Below are 22,758 nucleotides of genomic sequence, written 5' to 3'. Positions count from 1 at the left end.
GTATTGGTGTGGAGTTGACTGTTATAATGTCAATACATTTTTATAAAGTATATTGACTCAAATTGCAGGTACTGTATATTAATAGAGGATTGTGCTGGGGTGGCTGCAGTTTTAGATATACTGTACACGTCAAATATGCAGCGAGAGCAGACACTATTTCAACTCCGGATTAAGACAATCAAAAGATAATCAAAAGAATTAATCAGTCTTGTAATAATTATTGTAAGAAATACAAGGTGCCCTTGAACGTCGCACACAATGTTTCCATTCCATCCCTGGCAATAGACTAGCGCTTCTCCAACTCGACACTATCTGACATCTGGAATCTGGATCATTTCAATTTACTATATCAGCCCACATTTTGTTGTGCGCCGTCGATACATTGGTATGCGCACAGATACTGTAATTTTCCCCAATGTGGAGCCATAGCTTTTCAGTCACATACAGCTCTGTCAACACATATAGAAACAGAAAAACACATTATGAATGTCAAGTCATCTGTAATGCAATTACCAAGTTGTGGAAAACTAAATATGTGTTGTTGGGGTGGCTTGTATTTTATTTATAAGCAGCATGTCATAAGGAGTTCATTTCTCAAAGTATTTATTTTATGAGCTACTGTATAGTCTCCCAAATTCGATTTCTCTCAGCTAGAGTTGCATTGTGTCCCCTCAGAATTATTCAGTGTTCTTTCCGTGATGTTCAATGTTTCAGTGCTGTTTCACATTATAGTCTACCCACTATCCAGTGCAATTCCGGTTTCCTTAAACATTTACTTGATGAGGCCATCTTGTGGGCTGGATGTTGACTTTTGTACTTCTGTATGAGCTGTAGTGTGTACTCTATCAGATCATTTTATTGTTGAGGGTATCGCTGCAGGCCCATGCTGCTCAGAACCACTGTCTTTGTTGGCCTTTAGGCCTTAGAATCATCATGTACTGTAGGTCATGAGCTTTCATTATCATAACTCGTGCCATAACTCACTACAGCTTGTCCCATGTTGTTGTTGTTGCGTGTTGGACGACCATAATGGAAATATACCTTTTTTTAAGCTTATGAATGTTACCTATAACAACCACATTGGAGTGTTGGATGTGCTTTGATTGCCAAATAAAATAATTCATTCATTCATATAGCATCAATAGTTGTCTCATGTTGAAGCTGGATAATCTAAATATAGGTGAGAACAGGAGCATATCAAAAGGATAGCCTACAGTTAGCCTTGCATAGCCAGACTATATCACTGCGTGGATATGAGTCTGGTGCTTCAATGAGGACATTTTTTTTCCAAGGGGGCGGGATCAAAACAATGGCTCTCGACGCAATTGGTTAGAGCTACAATTACCCATATTTGAATAATGGGCCCTGATTGGTCACCCCAGACTTCGGGAACAGGAAATAGATTCACAACGGAGCGGTGCCAGACCCAAATCGCAGAGGGCAATTATTATTTTTGGCACTAGCAGATTCGTCTGGTCCCAGGCTAGCCTACAGTCGCCTCCCCCTGGTCAGCCGGGGCGCCTGATGGAGCGGAAAGGAACTGGTTGGAATAACGTGTTCCTTCTACGCGCTACGTCCAACCAGGGAAACTCCCCCCTGTCGGGTGATAAGATGGCGTGTTAGCTCTCATGCATTGAAGGAGGCATGAGCTCGGCTCTGGGCTCTCCCTAGTCTGGCAGAGGGACTGTAGCGCCCAGGATTACTCAGACAATTGGTACTGGGGGAAAAAATGGGGTTGCAAAATCGTGGAATAATTTATTTTCTTTTTTTAAGGATAGCCTACAGTCATTTTAAGATGTGTGGCCTGGTGCGAGAAACTGGCGATTAATGATTTTTCTTACTTGACAGGAAGGAGGGCCTGTTCTTCCCCTTTGAAATCCCTCAATCACATGCAGGAAAGCAGTAGAGTATGTTGTAGAACTTCATCATCACACACACACACACACACACACACACACACACACACACACACACACACACACACACACACACACACACACACACACACACACGCACACGCATGCAAACACAGGCATGCACAAACACAGGGACTTTGGCAGGGACTCTGAGTCACCTGCTTGTTGCACTGAGGAGATAAAGGAAATACTTGCACTGAATTTTGTGATCATTACAACGTTCACTTTTGCTCTACTCCAAGGAGTTCTGCAATGTGTTTCCCGTGGTTACAGTCTGCTTGGATATAGTGTGGTAAAATAGTGGTAAAATAAAATAAAAATCAAATATTTCCATGAGTCTCTAGGCTTGTGAAGCCCGATGCACTACATAATGCCTAACTTTGTTACAAAGGTTCAATACTGTGTACCGTTCATTAGAGTGGAATTGGTAGGTGCAAACAAAGAGAGGCGCCCATGGCTGTGCCTTTTCATTTCAGAATTGCAAATGAATCCAGCTCACCTCACCTGCTGGTCCCGGCAGGCAGTATCTCAGTGCCTCCAATCAGGAGACAATGTTCAGCAACTAGACACACTTTTAGTTGAGGATGATACACGATAATCCCCCCACATTCTCTCATTTTAACACCACAGCTGTAAGCTTCAGCGCCCTGTGGAATGGCCTCCATCCAAGGTCAAATGTTGGAGATTGATTCTTTGCTTGGCAAACAGACCTACTTACAAAACCAGGCTCATGGTAGTATCAGAAACGGACTGTCGGTTGCTCTTCATTCCCGTGGTAATATTAACCCATTCAATCCGGGAACGCATCTACAAATCCTAACAGTTTTCTGAAAAACACGTATGTTGCTATATCATTGGTTCTTTTTCATGTCAAGGACCCCCGTAATTAAATTTATTTGGCCGCGGACCCACATCTGAAAATATTTTGTTCCAGGGACCCCCAGAAGCAAAGATTTGAGTAAAAAATGTTCCCTTTAAAAATATATATTCATAGATTTGCACACATTTTCAAGATTAAAAAAAAAATAGCAGATCTACAACCTCATAGCCGCGCTATGAGCTTGTATGTCTGCTATTTTTGAATAGCCAAAGTATAAAATAATGGTTGTAGCTAAAATCTAAAATGACACAGATGCGTTCCCGGATTGAATGGGTTAAAAGGTGTGTGGGTACAGAACAGCAGCACATCTTAGGCAGCTAGCATAAATGTGGGTGCAGGGTTGCATCCTTTGATATTGCCCAGCTCTGGTCGCACAGTTCATTAGTTGAATAGTTGTATATTGAGATGTACACAACAATCCGACTATATTGATCCATATTACAATTAATACACTGGGAACTATCATTATTATGTTACTGTATGCTGATGTGGATACTGCAAACCTGGCCAGCCAAGGCGCTGATGACCAGATCAGACTTAACCCAGGAACACTATCGTTGGGTGAATTTTACCCGAACAATTGTAATGATGTGATTTGCATAATGTTGCCAATGTCTGAGGTGGGCGGATCCTTGGGTACCTTCAGGATGCTCATTGATGTCATGGTTGTATATGTAGTTGCCATGGCTGTATATGTAGTTGCCATATACAGCCTTTTTAAAGGGACTACACCATGAATTTTAACTTTTTCTTCTCTTTCGTGTGTTTTTGGTCTCCCCTACCTCTCTTCTATCCCCAAAAATACCCCAGTTTGAACACTCAGGCTTTCACAGCAAATCTGGGGTTTTCTGTAAATTGGTCTCAAAACAGGCCAAACTGATTTGCACCCTGACGTTTTTTTTTTTTTTTTACTTTTTCCACTCAGAACCAGGAGATAACATGCATACAAACTGTCTCAATAGCGCCCCGTGCCAAACAGGACAATGTGGTATGGTATTGCAGGTGAAAGTGCTTTATAAGCCAGAGAGAAGTTAGTTGGAATGAGTATATCTGAGGCTTGATTTAGGCTCAAACCTTTTGAAAAAAGTTTGAGGGACATAAACAATATGATATTAAATATTATTATTATTTTTTTAATTCATGGTGTAGATCCTTTAACAATTTTATACAGAAAACACACAATTTCATGTCCAAACGTTTTCAAGGCCAAACGTGCAGTATTAAAGAGACCAAAATGCTCCAGTGTTGTATAAAAATGACAAAATGTACATGTGTGAAGCAATGTCAAGGTTGCATTAATGATATCTGATAACATATACTCCAATTGAGCAGGACAATCCTCCCTATAGTAGACTAACATGTCTTCTAGTGTGCCATTAAGTGTGTGGCCAAACCATCAATTCTAAATTACACGGAGCGTGGCTCTATAAAAACAGACTTGCTTGCCTTTGGTGGGCTGACTCCTTGCTCCAGTGGCTTGTGAAACAACCTTAGAGCCAAAAGAGGTCAAATCAGAAGCAGAATTTAATCTGTCACTCAATTGAAAGCCTTTAAGGAGAGACACACAGCTACCCAGGGGATGCATGCAAGTCAAATTACCACAAAAGCTCCCTGGCACAGGGTGAGGCAGAGAATGGGGATTTAGAGATTGGCTGGATAAATGGGAATCCTTTAAAGAAAAACAGATAGTGTAAACGCAAACAAACATAGCAATCTACAACCATCAATCACTTTAAATCTAGGTGAACCTATCTACAGTAGAAGAATCTGATATACAGATTGACATGGAGAGAAAGACTACGGTATGTGCTAACTATTGGAACGGCACTGTATGCACCAAATGAATGTATCCAATTGTTTGTATGTACTGCTGCATTATTAACTTTGCAGCTGTGATAACAATACTGTGAGCAATGTTCATTGATTCATCTGAATTCATAATTACTCATCTCAATGACTTGTTTGTTCTCTCTGTACTATTCTGGGATAAAAATGGATGGGTGTAATCAAAAGATAAAGAAAGGTATACCGTATAATGCTGTCCCACTCCCATGCTTTATTAATCAAACAAACATAGCCCCTCCTGGGCAAAACATTGTTTGTTTGTTTGATTAATAAAGCATGGGACAGCATTATACTCTGCGGACATTACATTTCTTGAATTTCAGTTTCTTTGTTCTCGCACCGGTTTCATAAAACATTGTGGTGATGTACATATCAAACACCTTTTGATTTACAATCAAAAGATCCCCATCGGTAGGGTACAATATACGTCATCAAGTACACTGATTGTTCTTGTACTGCTGAAACGGTCCTGAACCTGAACATTATTTTCTCAAGTTCCCTCATAATCTAAAGGTGGAAGAATGACTGTACATTGACATCCAAAACAACTCCACATTTCTTCAGAAAACAAACAGCTGAATTTATTTACTATAAAACAAATCACTCTTATTACAAGTGGTGTCCTGTTCAATAATGAAAATAAATATGCTTTTTTTTTTAAAGTTATGATGTCAACTCATACAAATCTTTGAAGCAGTGTGTCTAAAGTCAAAAGCTCCAATACAGATGTAGTCAAACAAATCTCTATATTCTGAAGCTTTGACATCAAAGTGTCCCGTATTCCACATAAATATTCATGTGCTAAGCAAAGGAAGAAATGACAAAATAAGAGACAATATGTAGATAAGCTTCTGAGGCGATATGCAAATAGCCAGACACTTGAAGCTTATTTCCTTCCACTGCACATGAGCAGACAGTGTGCACACATGCTATGCACCTCCATTTTCTAACCCTACCTAGACATCATTTACATATCATTTAAAATTCATAAGGTCACAATAGTCTAAGGATATCATTATCATCCAGTAAGGCCAGATATAAATATACTGTCAGCTCATAAATATTTGGAGAGTAACTAAACGTTTGATGTTTTGGCTTCATATTCTTCATACTTTGCATCTGAAATAAATAACGTTATGATGATGACTTAAAAATTATGCTGTCAGTTATAATTTGAGATAGTTTTTTGGCTGTATTTGTCAGAGTTGAGTTAGAAAGCCTGCCTAAACTTTTGTGTCTGAATTCTAGGGGAAATGATCGCTAAAGTTGATAACTTAGAGCCTTGTTTTCAAACCAAGTGTAATCCACACCTGAATCCTCTTAGGGATAAAACTGCAAAAAGGCAGGGAAGGGAAGAAAAGTTAACAGGAAGAAATGAGACAGTGGATGGCATACTTTTTGCACATTCAATATGTGTTTCGTATATAGAGAAGAATGGCTGTTTTACTGATCATCCCTTGATCTGTAAAGAATATTTGGCACCTGGAAATGGCAGTATACAAGTCCAAACTATTAATGGCAAACAGGTATGGTCATCCTCATATTTAAAGAAGAGCATACAACCAAAACATTAAACAAAGTTTGTCCGAATACTTAGCTCACGGTACATTTGCCATGATGTACTCTGAATAGTGGTGAAGAAACACACATGCCCCAAAGTACAAGTGTGTAACACAGACAGACAGACAGACAGACACACCAACACACAAAGAGACACATACACTCAAACCTGCAAACAAATACACTCCCTTGATGACAAAAGAGAACAAAATCGTAGATGGCGTCAAGCAATTCACATGGACTCCACATGTATGTAGCTATATAATACGTACAGTAGCTACACCAAGTATATAACTTAAAGCCTAAACTCTCACAGAATAGCTCTCTCTCTAACATAATTTCATCAGAATATAGCTTACATGAAGGGTTTCATCCCCAAATCCTATGTATGAAATATATTTTTTTTTTTTTACAAATCACTCAATTCCCTTTCACTTGGAATTTACTGGGCAGTTTTTAAGTGATGTATAGATGTATGTATTTTTTATATTAAAAAACATTAGCACTTGGCAAGAAAAACGTTGTAATGTCTCTCAAATGGCAGATCTCTCATTTTGGAACACAACTCTGCACATGTAAGCATATGCAAAGATTATTAATAAAGGGGGGGGGGGGGTAGTCAGTTAATACTTCTTGCAGTCTCCATTAATGTGTAGAAGATAAGAGCAGATCTTAATAGCTGGTCAGACCTTCTTGAGGAAGTACAGCAGAGTGGGTTTATCTAAATCCTCTTGGCACAGCTATCTGAATAGTCCTCAAACATCAGTGCCGAGAAGAGCTGAGCTTAAATTAGATTGAAAAGCAGTTCTATGGAATAAAGCAGTAGCGAGAACGTTCTTTTGAATGCTCTTAACATATGCTAATGTTGCTTAACATTATTGAGCTGTACTTTATAATGAATTAAATAATAATAATAAAAAACAACAACAAAGATATCCATGGAAGCAATATTACTCACTGATGTTAATGGCTGATTAAACATCCAAAAGTAAACTTCCAAAATAACTGTACGGCAAAAAAAACATTTTCAAAATTGCTTTCAACCTCTTCCATGGGCCATCCTTGCTCGTTGAGATGAATGGAAGCGGCTTTAAGAGTTAGACATGGAACTGTGTCCTTCTTGGTGCCATGAACCTGGATTACGCTGAGGTCTCTGCCAGTCTGCCCTCACTGTCACTCTGCCTCAGGGACTGCCTGCTGGAATCCCTCCCTCCCTCATCCTCCTCTTCAGATCTGGAAACATTGAGATGTCGCCGGTAGAGTGGAGGACTAAAAGGATGAACACACACAAACACACACACACACACACGCACATACACACACACACATATGAAGCCATGCCGTTCCCATGTGGATATAATTTTGTAATTTATCCATGACAAACACATTATTAGTATACTGTTGTGGTCTACGCTATGTTAATGCCACAAAGAAAACAAACACAGCATTCACCAGTCTTCAAAGCTTGAGTGTTTCAACTGAAGCAACCGAAATCATGCACAATACCCGGACCCTCTTAACGATCAATTCAAGTACTCATTCAGAGATCATTCAGAGAAGTTAAAAGCCATTACTGTACTGAAAACTAAACATTTAAATTCAGACATTTATGCAACAAAACCGTGAATGCTTTTAAGGTATGTTGTATTTTTCTGTTTCTATTTATAAACTGTTAGTATGTGATCAGGGGCTATGCATGCCTGTGGAGGGTTAGGTGAAAGTAGGATAATTGGTCAAACATCCACGGATGCCAATACACACTTAGTTTCAATTAAATGCCTAACACCAAATTAATAGGCGCCTGAAGCGTTGACCTTGTACATTAATCAAACAGCAATGAGAGTCCATGTTCAATCATTCCAAGAATTGCATCCACCTCCAAAATAAAATGCATAATTAATTTATACATTTGGAACTCAACGAATGTACAAATGGAACAAAATGTACCTGTATGTGCCCATTTTTGGTTCCATTAGTAAAGTCTCAGAGTTAAATTAAAACTGAGGATTTTACAGTGTCTTGGCAATACTGTGTAATTGTATAACTGATCTGATTTGTGCATTGGTGACATGTCTAACACTGAACAACTTGCAGAGATGGACTCTGCCAAAACAGGCAAGCTAAAGTCCATTATGGTGAACCTGAAGCCAAGAATGACTGTATCAAACATCACTTCATAACAAAAAATAGCATGTCTACTGAGGCTTATTTTTCAGTTGTGTACTATCATCTATCTCTTGTAGCTCAGAATATGCCAGGTGAAACTGAAGACAATAAATATCTGCAAAAAGAAAAATTAATTTTCTGCTCCCCCCACCCAATGATGGATAATGCCTGTCAAGTGAGCAATGTTTCTCTTCAAGTTGTATTTGATTTAAAAAGAAAACTGGAGTCAGCAAACAGGAAAGAAAGAAAGGAAGAAAAAAAAGAAAACAATGCTCGCAATAACCTAAAAGCAATATACTATACAGGTAATATCCTTTAAGTGCAGTTTTTAAAAACTCATTAAAACTCAAACTTTAAAAGATAAAGCACTATTTCCCAATAGTGAGGTATTACAATTTTTCAAAAACACAGCAGTAAGAACTATCCTGTCATCCGCATCAATAATAATGTAGTATAGATACAGCATCATATAATATAGACCATGCCCTTTAAATGCAACACACAGGTTTAGTGTGTTAAATTGGTGAAACAAAATCACACGACAGTTGATTAGAATCGTTCCAGGCCACACTCCTTTTGGGTTAGAATCACAACAATCATCACCTTCTGGTGTTGGTTTTTAATCACTGTCAGGCTTATAGAGATACTTCATCACCAAGTTGTCCACTTTCTTCTGCTTCTTGTTGTTGTCCTTTTTACTGGATGGCCCCGTGTCGTCATCTGAGGCTGGAGAGAGCCGCGTCGGAGCCTTCTTCACGCTGTTGGTGCTGCGGTAGGAGACGGTAGAGTGAGCGTCTGATGAGGAGGAGGATGACTCAGAGGAGGAGGAAGAATCTTCAGACTCACTCTTCTTCTTCTTATTCTTCTTAGACCCCTTCCTGGACTTCTTGCCCTTCTTGCCCCTCGAGCTCCTCCGGCTGTGACGGTCGTCCGAGGAAGAGCTGTCTGACTCAGAGCTCTTCTTCTTCCTGCTCTTGTGACTGTGACGGGAGCTGCTGGTACTGAAGCTGCTGGAAGACCGAGTGCCATGGTCCACCGCTGAGCCTGAAGCTGAGCGGCTCAGACTAGATGTGCTGAAGACCGGACCATCGTCGTCTCCGCCCCGCAGGCTGCGCGTGCTCTTCCTGCTATCCTCACCTCCATCACCCTTCTTTTCTTCGTCCTGTTCCTCCTCCTCCTCGTCAGAGTCCTCAAGTTTGCTGCGTTTGAACTTGATTGGCTTGAAGCTCAGCACCTCATTGATGGCAGCTTCCAGGTCTGGATCCAGGTAGTTGCGGTGAGTGACCGATTTATCGGAGGATTCGGGCGGATTGTCATCTGAGGTCCGCGTCTGGACCGGGTTGGAGAGGCTACGACTGAGGGAGCGCGGGCTGAAAGAGGAAGGACCCCCCTCGCTGAAGGCCGTGCTCATAGCGTCGTCATCGTCATCGTCTAGCCGAAGGCCAAACTCACTGAGCCCGGTGCTACGGGCCAGGGACATTCGGGAGCTGCTGCGTCTGTCGTCTTTCCAGGAGTTACTGCGACGCACAGATCCAGGGCTGCTGCGGCTCACGCTGCTGATGATGGACTTGTTGTCGTCATCAATGTCAACCATGCCCCTCCTGACGGACATCCTGCTGGGCACCACAGAGGACACCATCGATTCCTTGTCGAATTCTGGACTGCTGCGGGAGGTCCAACGACAGTCCATGCCCTTCCTGGCTCTGCTGGTGGCTTCAGAGTACGCCATGGAGATGACGGAGCCCCGGTCGTCCAGGTCATCCTGGGACTGGCTCTTCTTCCTGTCCTCTTGGAGTTCCCCAGGCTTGGACTTGGCCTTGCGGACGGATGGGTGGTGTGGTGCATCCGGCTGTTCCTTGAGAGTGCTGAACAGGTAGCTCTCATCTCCTGTCCCCATGGAGTCTTTGAGGTTGGACCGCTTCCTGTAGCTAAGGGAACTCATTGCTGACACTGGCCGGCTCTGCTCCACCTCTTTCCCCTCTTTGCTTCCTTCGTTAATCTTCTCCTTACCCTCTTTTGTTTCCTTGGCATCTGCATTGGCCGCATATCTTATGGGTTTACGGAGGGAAAGCGAGACACAGCCGAAGACCACACAACGAGAGACAGGGAAAGGATCAAGAGATAAGCTTTCAATAACTTTCAGAGGAGAAATTATGAGTCGATTTTGAACAAATGTTCCCAGTAACTGGCAAAACCACAAAGCTGAACAGTTTTTGATTGCATCTAGTATGGGATATGAAGTGGCTGGGATTTAAAGTCTCTGTGTCATTACAATATTACAGTTACAACAAGGGCTGAATTTGTCCTTGGAATCACTATAGAACTGGGACAGCTACAGTAGCTGTACAAATTTGCTCAGGCTATAGCTCGTACTGTATGTATAAAATAAGTGAGGTAATCAGCCAATGGGAGCATCCATCCGTCTGTAGCAGAGGGGCCATTTAGCAGACGTGCCAACTGGCCACGGGCCACTTCAATAAATCTGACAGCAGCTGCCTCTGCCTGCCATCTCGTGTCATTAGAGAGATGACCACGAGAGAGCAAGTTGACACCTAATCATACGAGATACTCCACCCTCTGTTGAACACTGCCCTAGGTAATCCTGACCGTTCTTTGGCTATAGAAGACAGGAAATGAGGATGACTCTATCTCTGTACGGCCACAGGGATGTGCAGTGGTTTGTCATTATGAGAGGCCTGGAAGTGACAGCACTAACCTGGTGCTCTTCAGGCTCCCCTCATCTGACAAGGTCTTGGCGGAGCCCTTGTTCTTGGACAGCCAAGACTTAACTCCATCGACGCGGTCCTCCACTTCCGAGTCTGTCTCCGTCTCGTCCCCACTACATGGAAACAAGTTCAGTTACAGATTTAAGTAAGTAAGTAAGGAGGAGGGTCACTGGGAAGAGACTAAAACACCAACATACCCACAGAGAGGAAGTAATATGTCTTTCTTTTTTTGTCAGAAAAGAGCAGCTTTTCTGTTAGTCACACATGCAGCACTTGTTGTTTCATGCATACTATATGTAACAAAGAACATGCAGCCAAACCAATCTCCTGTTCTACATTCCATTCCATTCCGTTCTGATTCTGATCTTGACCGATCCCTTCAAACCTCCACCTAACCATTCTCAAGTTATTTTGTTCTTTCTCTCTCTCTCACACACTCTCTCTCTCTCTCTCTCTCTCTCACACACACACACACACACACACACACACACACACACACACACACACACACACACACACACACACACACACACACACACACACACACACACACACACACACACACACAAATACTGTATACACTCAAACCTGCAAAAAAATACAGTCCCTTGATGACTAAACCGAACAAAATCATAGATAGACACACGCACGCACGCACGCACGCACGCACGCACGCACGCACGCACGCACGCACGCACGCACGCACGCACGCACGCACGCACGCACGCACGCACACACACACACACACACACACAGGAGTGCTTACAATACCCTGCCACGCATCACTGCAGGCAGGGTAATCATTTTGGTTGAATGTGATACACAAACAACATCAGGTTATCGACTGTTGTGGGGGGGAGCATTGAAATGTCCAAGATGCTTTGTGTGTGACAATAGTGGTCAAGCAGAACGCCACACATGCTCTGAGCAGAATGTAAATGAAGCTCTTAACAGCTAATTAACTTGGCTGGGTCTGAGCGGCTGGGCTATGCGTGGCATGTGGCCCATTGCTGGAGATTATTATTGGGGTAGCGCCAATGAGGCGACCCCCTCTAGACCCGGTCTTGACAATAACATGCAGAACATGCAGTGTACAAAGACCTGGGGACATCGTTGAGAAAGCATAATAGAACTGCGCCTAGAAAAGGTCAATTCTCATTCATCTGCATCCGCTCCGAGGTGAATAACGCTGAATTATGCATTCCATTGTCTGAGGACATTAATGCGGAAGGAATAGAAGCAGTAATCTATGGGTGCTGACCTCTGTTTGAGTATGTTACCTCCAATGTTGTTACTACTCTAGCTGCTTGTCCAACTGCTTGGCTACACAGATGTGTACAAATGATACGTAACATTACTTCATGATAAATGTGGTTTTACAAAGGGAATGTTTCATACATTCAAACCACCTGAGCAGCACGGAGTCTGTTCCTCGGGGAAAGGACAATGATAAGCATTCTGCTATCTATTTTGGTGTCAGATTGAGACACTTGCTCTTAAAAACAATGTATTGAGGCAAAGCAGCCTTCTGTGATGACAGCATTTTCGCAAAGGAACTTCAGTTGTAACAGTCACAGTTGTAATTATTAAAATCTTGTCTGTCACAACTTTAAATGTGATAATAAATAAATCAAATACAAATAGCACAATACAGAACGGCATTTCTTTTCCTGACTATTACTGAACAGCAAGTCGATGAGCATCCAATATTAAAAAGAAAATCAGTTCACAATTGTTTAAAATGTGTAAAAATGTACAGGTTGCTGATTTTTTCTTAGATATGTCCGATAATATCGCCCCCCCGATAATATCGGCCGATATTAACATAAAAATGTAATATTGGAAAATATCTGTACCAGTTTGTACTGTATCTAGTTGTAAGGGGCATTGTAAGGATTATCTCGGGGAGAGCATGATCCAAGCTGTTGTTTGAGGCAAAATGTTAAAAAATAAATAATGCACTTTAATAATAAATATGGCAGTGCCATATTGGCACGTTTTTCCATAATTTAAGTTGTTCTCTTATTTTTGCGCAGAGAATTTGGAAAGCCTTGTTGCATTTATGAATGCATCCAGTGGGGCATCACAATAAAATTAGGCATAATGTGTTAATTCCACGATATGTGATTAGTTTTGGTGAAAAAAGCCTGCGTATATCGGTATCAGTTGATATCGGAATCGGAAATCAAGAGTTAAGAGTAATTGGATATCGGCAAAAAAGCCAATATCGGACATCCCTCATTTGTATTTACTCTTGGACCAATTAATCTATTCCATTCTTTGAAATGTGGTGTAAAATACTTCAGAAGCAAATGCAGCACACGGTATTCCTATGTGGGGTCTGAAATGGCAGCCAGACGCTGAGCTACATAATACACAATATACACAACAACAACATTGAATATCATTGTGCCATTATATTTACATCCCAGCCACTGAGTCTCCCACTGAGGAGAGTAGTGTTTCCTTTGTCACTGTGTGATGTGTCAGGCATTCAATCATGTTTACATAGAGTACAAAGTGTCCATTCTCTCCTGCTCTTTGGGTGGTTTGCCTGAAAACCACAAGTTATTTACCCGGAGAGGGATGCAGAGATAAAGAGAGAAAAAGATTTATACTTGGCCATACGACAGCATCGCGGGCCAAAATGTAAATATAGCCAATCTAGTATCAGAAGCCTCTTCCACAGAGATTCCTAGTCAAGATTCATTTGTAGTGTTTATGTCAAAGATGGCATTGTTATGGACGTTTGCTTTGGTTTTTTAATCACTCTTTGGATTTGTCATTGTTAGCCTAACGATCCGCCATAAGTGACAAGGGAATGTAACCTGCACCTTGCAAACCTTCAAAACACGCATGTGCGCGCGCACACACACACACACACACACACACACACACACACACACACACACACACACACACTCACACTCATACCTGAACTAAAATACTCAATTGCAAGACACCTAGTCTTGCAATTGAGAATTTAGTAAATGGTGTCACAAACAGTTTGTCCATGGCCTCACAACATTAGACAGCCAGCCCCGGTGCTCTCAGATACAACCAAGAAAAATTAGCATTGGACATTAACCGCTTCTCACAGCTGGCCTCAAATGGTTGTAAATCTTTGTCACAAATACTGTAGCCTACTTATGCTTTTTTTTCTGCATCCAGCTTGAATGGTTTCTTCCTATCACTTTACTGTGTTCATTATAATGTAGCACAAGGGATAATTACATCACACCTTGTACGATATCACAAATTAAATACCAATCCCAAATTCGTGTGAGGTTTTGCAAATGTATGCAGATTAAATACTGGCAAAATCAGAGCATAAGGACATTCATTCATGTTGTGTCTATGCAACACTCTATTAACTAATAAATGGACTAGATGGCCATAAGCAATTATTGTGTACAAGCATCACCTAGTATGAAAAGGACCTACTCATTGCTACTGAATTACGTTAAAAGGAGGAGCTACTTTTCATCTTTGCACTTAATGTAAAGTGCACGTTATTGCATGTTAATGTATGCAATGCACTACAGTGTATAAATACAGCCTGATTGATTGGCTGATTTAACAAATGTGTTGTTATGTATACAATACATGTTGATTCATTTCTCTTTTTCCTAAGCTGCACCGTGGCGGAGGCAGAGCATTGAATCTGATACACATGACTTGTCTGATGAAAAATGAATAACAAATGAGCATTGAGTCAGAATGAAGGGGGTGCTGCAAGAAACAATCGTGGGTTAATTCTGAATCAGTGCACACGACATTGAAAAACAGGAAATAATGAAAGGGCACTGCATGTCTGCCACGTTAATGTTCTGATCTAACTTTTAATTATAAAATGAGACACTATTGTTATTGCTGCACAAAAACAGAGGGGAAATAGCATTTAGTTAGTCACCAAGAATCATGCTATTGTTAAGAAACAAACAGCATTCACAATCAGGGAGAAACATTGTTCATTGCACATTTTCTTGAACATATTATGTTCAAGAAAAACACAAGTCCCTGTTGTGATACAAAATCAATGCATGACTCACAGAACAATGAAACATTTTCATGCATGCAAGTTGATACCTGAGAGATTGTTGGCTTAACGCCAACTATCTCATTTGGGCTTTGTACTGTGCAAATTTGTACTGTCTCATGATATTTTGTGGCCGTTGCGAAGCACATACAACTGGTTCCTATCTACTGTAACTGAGTTAAGATAAAGGACATACTATGGATCAGGCTCTCATACCGTGATTTTGTATGTAATTACTGTATACTCGAAAACTTTAAGTACATTGCCACCATCATAGGTATCATTTGCCAGGGTGATAATCTATATTTACTGTACAGTGTATACATTATCATGGACATGATGGTATGTTGGCTGAGAGAACAGGTTACCAGTACGCACTACGCAGACATAATCAGTGCTGTAATGAGCTTCCACTAACTGAAATTGAGATGTACTGTACTTAATTGACAATAGTTTACCACATAATCTATTACAAGAATAGCACTCACATTATGGCCAAAGTGCCAAGAGGCCACTTTTGTTTTATTATTATTAGCATTGAGATTAATTAGTCAACTACCGTATGAGTTGTTTCTGCTGCCTTTTAATTTCAATCATATAAATAGCCAGTAATTGTCCATAAGTAAACAACATGGCGGCCCTATTTTGGGCATGTCTTAGGCAACAATTGAAATTGAAATAAAATATAAAAATTATAATATAAAATATGAAATAATAAAAAACAAAAAACACCTAGCCTATATGCAAAATTAAACATTGTATGCCGATGTTGCTCAGTGGAAGTCGCAGATCTACAAGCTCACACCGCACCGCGATGTGACGCATTGTGAGCTTGTAGTAGATCTGTCACTTCGTGCCGCGCTGCGAGCTTGTACAACTGCTATTTTTTAACATCTTTGAAAATATATATAATTATTTAGCATTTTTTTAACACCAATCTTCTCTTCTGGGTCTCCCTGGCACAAAACATTTTCAGATGAGGGTCTGTGGCCAAATATTTATCAATTTGGGGGTCCTTGGCACGAGTCTGGGAACTACCGATTTAGAATGCATTTGTAGAATCGGCCTCGGGTCTTAATGGGTTTAAGGGAATAAACAGCGACCTAAAAGGCAGACACTAAACATTGGTCTGTGTGCAATTTCATTTACCAATGACTATATGAAGGCAACATGCTTTCGGGCTGGGTTCAGATATACAATACTGTAAGTGTTTCAAATCAATTATTCCATGATAACCTGATAAAAAAATGCCTATATTAGCTGCTTGCAAAATGAAAGGGCAACCAATATATCATGCAAATTCTCTGACTTCACACAAAGGGGTTAGTGGTATTGGTGGTGCATGAGAGTTCAAAAGTCTATGATGTTGGTTCATTCAAATTATGTAAAGGTTGACAGCGGGAAGTATTTAAGGAGACAATGATGCAGTATCTAAGAGTGTCGTTGTATGTTGGCATCTAGAAAATTATGTCAAATTAGGTTTTCCATACTATTCAGATAACTTGTCCATTTATTTTACACGTAATTCCATAGTACTTGTTCTCACCACAGTGTCATTGGGAGCTTCCGGAATAATGCATCATTCTCTCATTCGGTGGAAAAAGCGGAAAGCCATGATAATGACAAAAAAAGTCATGCATCTCCATTCTCACGTTTTGTTCTTTCTTTTCTGATATTTCGTCACCATGTCTTGTAAGCTGGCCGAAGTGTGGGACGTAAAGACGAAAAGAGGAAAGAGACACAGATTAACAGGGTGAGATACATAATCAACAGTATTGTGAGAGAGAGGCTAGACCAAATAAATTGGTGCATTCCTCTGTGAAGCACTGAGTCAGTAAATCAATTCATCCTGTTGCTGCCTTCGTTCGCAAATGCAGCAAGGGAGCGTAATGTCTCCCTTTTGGAGCTGTATATTACTGCAGTGTTTACCTCCTCAGTGAAAATCTCAAACTTCTTACAAAGAAGCATGGACTCCCGACTGGGGAAAACCCGCAAATAGACAAAAGATCGGGAGCAGGAGACTGAATTAAAACAGGGGTGAAGGAGTATGTGGGGAACAGAGAGAAGAAGAAAAAAAGAGACAGGGAGACGGAGAAAGAAGAAACAGAAGAGGGAGAGTGAAGCAGATAATTGCTGAGGGAAAAACAAAGAAAGAGCTGAAGAAGCAAAAAAGAGGCAAGATTGACAGCTGGCCAAATAATGAGCAGTGGTCAATCGACCAACCTTCTCGCAACTTACAAAGTGAAAGAGGTCTGTAGCTCTGGTGCCAGAGTAGGCACTATATAAACATATTCAATACAAACGAGATGCTGTATTCCTATGGAGAAAACAGGGGAGGGTCTACCTATCAATTAGGTCATCGTTGTCGTCACTCTCCATCTCATCCTCGATGGCGGCCTGCAAGTCGCCAATCCTCTTGAAGGCCAACTTAAGGTCCACTTGTAAGCTCTGATTGGCTGCCTCCAGGCTCTCAATGTCCATTTCCTGGTGAATGGGATTGTGATGTTAATTACCACTTCTATTAGAAATCAATCAATAAATGAACATTAGAATGGATCTCGCCATGGTTTTACGAGCAGTACCCCAGAGCCTCACCAGTTCATGTTTCTTGCGGCTAGCCTCGGTCTCCTTCTTGCTCAGCTCTCCCATCTCCTCTTTGATGTCCCTCATCTGCCTTTGCATGCGTTTGTTCTGCTCTTTCTCTCGGTTCTCTGCGGTGCCATACTGGTTCCTCTCCTCCGTTATCTTCTCCAGGTTCTCCTTCAGACGGCCAACCAGGCTCTTGAGGAACAACCAAGCAAGCAGAACCAGTTTTCATGATCTCTACGCTCACATGGATTACCATGGTGAAAAAGAACAGGTGCTTTGTTTCGGTTTAGCTTAACCAGTTGAACCCTAGCATCCCTATTCTGAGCATGTCATAAAAGGTGAACATTCGGCAAAAATAGCTGCATATTAGGTGAAAACAGTAGATCTACAATCTCACAACCCGCGACATGTGAGTTTGTAGATTGGCAAAGACATTTGGGGAAGAGGGGAAAAATGAGTGGGCCAAATATAGACCCCTGGGGGACCCCAATCAACAAATATAGGGTTTAAATTGTTAATTGGTGGCGTTCTGGGGCCCTGGCTAGGGGAGCAGAAAGTCGGCTATTTTGCTAGTGGCATCTCTCCAGATGTCCTAATCCTATTGTGAATGTCAATGACATACAGTACTTTATAGAGCAGGGGTTCGCAAACATTGAAATGCCAAGGACCCCTAAATAAACATACCATCTGACTACGGCTCCCCTACTGTGAAATGGCTTTAAGAAAACCTGATATTTTCACGACAATTGTTTGATAATAATGACATGCTTAAAATAGGGACCATGTTGTTAAACTGGCACAATAATCTCTTTAAAATCAATTTGAATAGAAATGACAACTTTTATACTTTTCTCAGGAAATGTTTTCTTCCTTCTTTTCCCTCTCCATTACAATTGCCCCCCATGGCGCTCCCCGGCAGCCACAGTGGGGGTCACGCCCCCCCCCCCCCCCTCGCTTTGAAAACCTGTGGTATAGAGCGTACAGCATAAACCAGGAAATATCTCACCTCTAGGCGTTTGATCTGAGTCCTCTCATACTCCAGTTTAGTCTCCAGCTCACGGATCTTAGCTTCCTGACGACTTACTAGAGATTTCTCCACCATGGACTGCTCCTGGAACTCAATATGGCTCTGCAGGGAGTGGAGCTGTGAAAGACACAGATGCACGCACACGCACACGCACACACACACACACACACACACACACACACACACACACACACACACACACACACACACACACACACGGTGAACCTCATGAAAGCACAAATGCATGCATTGCAGTCACTCTCTGTAAGGAGCACTGCTCAATGAAAAACCTCCTCTTTGGCCTGTTTTATTTCCCCTCCTCTTAGAGGGCGACTTTGTCTATTTTTAACATGAATCCTATTCTATTATGATGAGGACATAGAGTAAATCTGACATACAGTACAGCTTCCCAATGAGTTCTGTGTCTCCAGAGCTTGGCTCCGGTGCTGGAAAAACTCTGCCAGCCATTCACAAGTTTCTGTCAGATTTTCACATACAGTACCCACCTCACAGAACACAAGGATTCGAGTTAGAAATCTGAAATGTTGTCCTTTAAATATACGTGTATATAACTAGTTAATTAGTGATATAATGCATGAAGAACAGAACAGTATTTTTTTTTTTTTTTTACTAGACTGGTTTCTTGGCAGATGTCATTATTGTGTTTCTGGGGGTATATGATGAGCCCTAGATGATCCCTCATCTGCTGGCAGGTTGATCTGGAATCAGCACAAAGGCTTTATGGAGTGAAAGGATCAATGCCCTGCACTTGTTGAAACACAGGTTTTTTTCCCCCTTATGACTGGAAAAAGGATGAAAGACAGATAAAAGAAAAAGAAAAAGGCAAACGGAAAAAAAAGAAAACGACCCAGAAACACAGTATGGCACCTGATGAATGGTTCTGCATCTGAGACCAGGAGGATTTGGAGTTCCCTTTTGAAGTCATTAAAGAAGCCAGATTTTCTCCCACTGGTAATACGGCAACCACTAGAAGGTCAGAGGCTTTAGATGGCTATCAGAGCCTCCTTTGGTAGATCTTAACAATGCCTTACAGCCTGCTATGTGTGAGCGTGGAGAGCCGCTAGCATAAGGACAGAAATCCTTGCACATGATAGGAAGGACTCAGATGCAGCAGCACATACATATGACTTCTCTAGTGAATATTCTGAGGGAAGGATTAATGTGTGAGCCGAACAGCCCCTCCAGGATTTCACAATGATGAGGAGTGATAATAAGAATTTATGTAAAGAGAGTGTCCTATTTTTTACCTCTCTAATCATCCCGTCCGATTTTCACATCCAGTGGCGAAATTAACACGTTTGCAATTTTGCCCAATCGTCACATTTTATCGCATACAACAATCCAATCCACCTGAACATAAATAAACCGTCACTGATGACACACTCTGCCATTTACAAATACATTTTCTGATGTTTCACACAAAGTAATATATTACTGTGGAAGTGGAAATTGAAAGTGGTACTTTAACAGCTACAGTAGTTTCTTTTCAAGGCATTGTAGGAGGGAACAACACTGCCACATCACTGTGAGAGAGGCTGTTGCATTGAGGTCAGAAGGGAACTTTTAACAAAAGACAAGTGTATTTAGTGAATTTAATGTTTCCATTGAAAATGAATATGAAGGAGAGTGTGTGTGTGTGTGTGTGTGTGTGTGTGTGTGTGTGTGTGTGTGTGTGTGTGTGTGTGTGTGTGTGTGTGTGTGTGTGTGCGTGCGTGCGTGCGTGTGTGCGCGCGTGTGCAAGTGTCAGAGAAAGAGAGGAGGCGGGACACATGACTCTGCTCACTTTCGGTTGTAAAATCATAGCTCATTTCCATGCAGTTTTTACCAAATTCCCCAAAAGAAATGTGCGCTCAGTAGAGCGCAAATCTCAACCAGGAGACATTCGAGAATTGAGGTCCTCAATTGACCTGCTGTGAGCGTGCACAAGAAGACACACATCCACACAGACAGACACAAAGGGCTGAATGCATGATCTCAGAACAATATCCTAAAGCAGCTGTTGAACTATTGAAAGGTGGAGGTCGCTGGAGTTATGCTGTCACTCTACAAAAATAGCGTATTTTCAACTGGGGGAAAAATGTGTCACCGTGTCGCATCTCGCATCGCACGACACTTTTGCACCGAAGCATAAAAATCAGTTGAAAGCATCAAGGCAGTGTGTGGTCTCATGGTCCTTGTACCTTCTCCTGGATCTCTTGCTTCTCCTTTGAGGCTTCTTCTAGCTGGGCCTGTAGATCACTGATCTGGGTCAAGTCCCTGGCAGACTAGCGTGAACGAAAAACACAGAATCAGTAAACCAGTATACATACAGTACTTTGTGTGTGTGTGTGTGTGTGTGTGTGTGTGTGTGTGTGTGTGTGTGTGTGTGTGTGTGTGTGTGTGTGTGTGTGTGTGTGTGTGTGTGCGTGTGCGTGTGTGTGCGCGTGTGTGCGTGTGCACGCGCAAGTGAGACATTTTGGGCATGGTCTGCATGTACACACACAGACTTTTGTACAACATATGTCTATGTGTCTATAGATGTTTTCTGCTAGGAGATGTTTACACCACTAGAAAGGCTCAAAGCTAATGGAACACATTGCACGCTGGTAAATAATGGATGAAAAGCATCTTAGTTAGCCTAACTAACAGATGTTTTTTTCCGATAGTTGATGTCGTTTCCCATGGCAACACTTACAAACCCAGATGTCCACAAAAGTTGGAACGTCAATGGCAGCTGTGTTATTGTTTACAGCCTGAGACCGGCAATAGTCCGCAATTAATGTCATCTGCTGTGAACCAGGCAGCGTCTCTCTCTGATAGCAGTGAATAATGACTTGGCACATGCATATGTTGGAGTATTTCTCACATTGTAAATCCATTCTACTAAAGAGCAATAACTGGTAATGCAAATGGCTATGGCAGCCTTCATTTCAACATACATTGACCATATTCACATGGCAGCCATTCGTGCGTACGTCACACACTTCTCATGTATTACATCATACTCTACTATGTCACACTCTACTAAAATATTACATCATACTCTAGGTATGTCAAACTAGTATGGCTTGGCTTACTTGGGCGACTACAGCCTTGTGTTTCTTCATCAACTCATTCATATCCTCCTGATCCTCCTCCATACGCGACTGCAGGTCATTCTTCTCCCTCTGCAGACGGCTCACCTGCTCGTCCAACTGAAAGAGAGAGCGAGAGAGAGAAGTAAGGCCAGAGATGAGATTTTAGAATAGTGTCAGGCTTTGTCCATGAGCTATTGAATGTGATAAAGGGTCATTAGCCCGGCAGCAGGCCTGGGATGGTCCTGGATTCTCATCTAATGGCTATAAAACACAGTCTGGCCATTGTTCTGGCTGGAGAATGAGACCAATTGGAGATAATCAACAGGCTCATTTACCGTAGGCGGGGAAAAGTGCAGGCTGGAGGTGTTCCATATACAGTTCATCCACTCTTTTAAGAGAGACAGACCCAGACTCGAAACGCACTCTTTAACATAAGACAATTGCAAGACCTTTCCTTGCCACAGACAAAGCAATCAACAAGTAGAGCACAGGCATAGAGTGCTTTCATAAATACATAGTGTCATTGTCTACAATCCCTTCTAAAATTCACAGAGGACTGTCATTTGACTGTCATTCATTAGTACAAGCGGCAATTGAAGATGTATTATTTTAGTATCCATCCATGGCTGGATGAGGTGTGCACTAATACTGATACTATTGCACGTTATTCCATGTTCACGGCTGTGGCAGAGAAGGAAACAGTAGTGGAGCTATCATGGCGGTAAAGGGTGCAAGTTTCCCCAGGCCCCATGGCTCATTAGAGCTGTTTTTCTTTCTTTGTCTTTTTCAAATGTTCTCTCATTTTAGTCATTATGCCAATTCCCCCCCCCATGTGTATAGTCCCTGTCACTGCAAACCCCTAATGCGGGTCATGGGGAGGGTGTAGACCAGTGGTTCTCAACCTTTTCAGGCCGTAACCCCCCAAAATAATCA

At 41.7% G+C, this 22,758-nt stretch overlaps 1 protein-coding gene across 11 annotated transcripts in view; it reads right to left on the bottom strand.

The window, feature by feature from the left end:
• Positions 1-5,196: 5,196 nt before the first annotated feature.
• Positions 5,197-22,758, bottom strand: part of LOC311056637 (unconventional myosin-XVIIIa-like) — an 84,153-nt gene continuing 66,591 nt past the window's right edge. For 7 of the 11 annotated variants that reach the window (XM_084073413.1, XM_084073408.1, XM_084073412.1 and 4 more), the window contains 9 exons: positions 21,826-21,942; positions 20,950-21,033; positions 18,728-18,865; positions 17,728-17,913; positions 17,477-17,616; positions 16,785-16,829; positions 11,084-11,206; positions 8,971-10,415; positions 7,333-7,470 (listed from right to left, as the gene is read on the bottom strand). In XM_084073413.1, coding sequence (XP_083929539.1) covers positions 8,987-10,415; positions 11,084-11,206; positions 16,785-16,829; positions 17,477-17,616; positions 17,728-17,913; positions 18,728-18,865; positions 20,950-21,033; positions 21,826-21,942 — 2,262 coding nt within the window. In that variant the 3' untranslated portion in view covers positions 7,333-7,470; positions 8,971-8,986. Of the gene's footprint in view, positions 7,471-8,970; positions 10,416-11,083; positions 11,207-16,784; positions 16,830-17,476; positions 17,617-17,727; positions 17,914-18,727; positions 18,866-20,949; positions 21,034-21,825; positions 21,943-22,758 lie in introns of all 11 variants that reach the window. The other 4 variants (XM_084073410.1, XM_084073411.1, XM_084073418.1 and 1 more) reach the window with 3 other exon arrangements.

This window comes from Gymnoscopelus microlampas (genome assembly GCF_963454915.1).
Source record: "Gymnoscopelus microlampas genome assembly, chromosome: 12".
Taxonomy (NCBI): Eukaryota; Metazoa; Chordata; class Actinopteri; order Myctophiformes; family Myctophidae; genus Gymnoscopelus; species Gymnoscopelus microlampas.
Note: the sequence above shows the minus strand (reverse complement) of the source record. Positions and strands in the feature narration are given on the sequence as shown.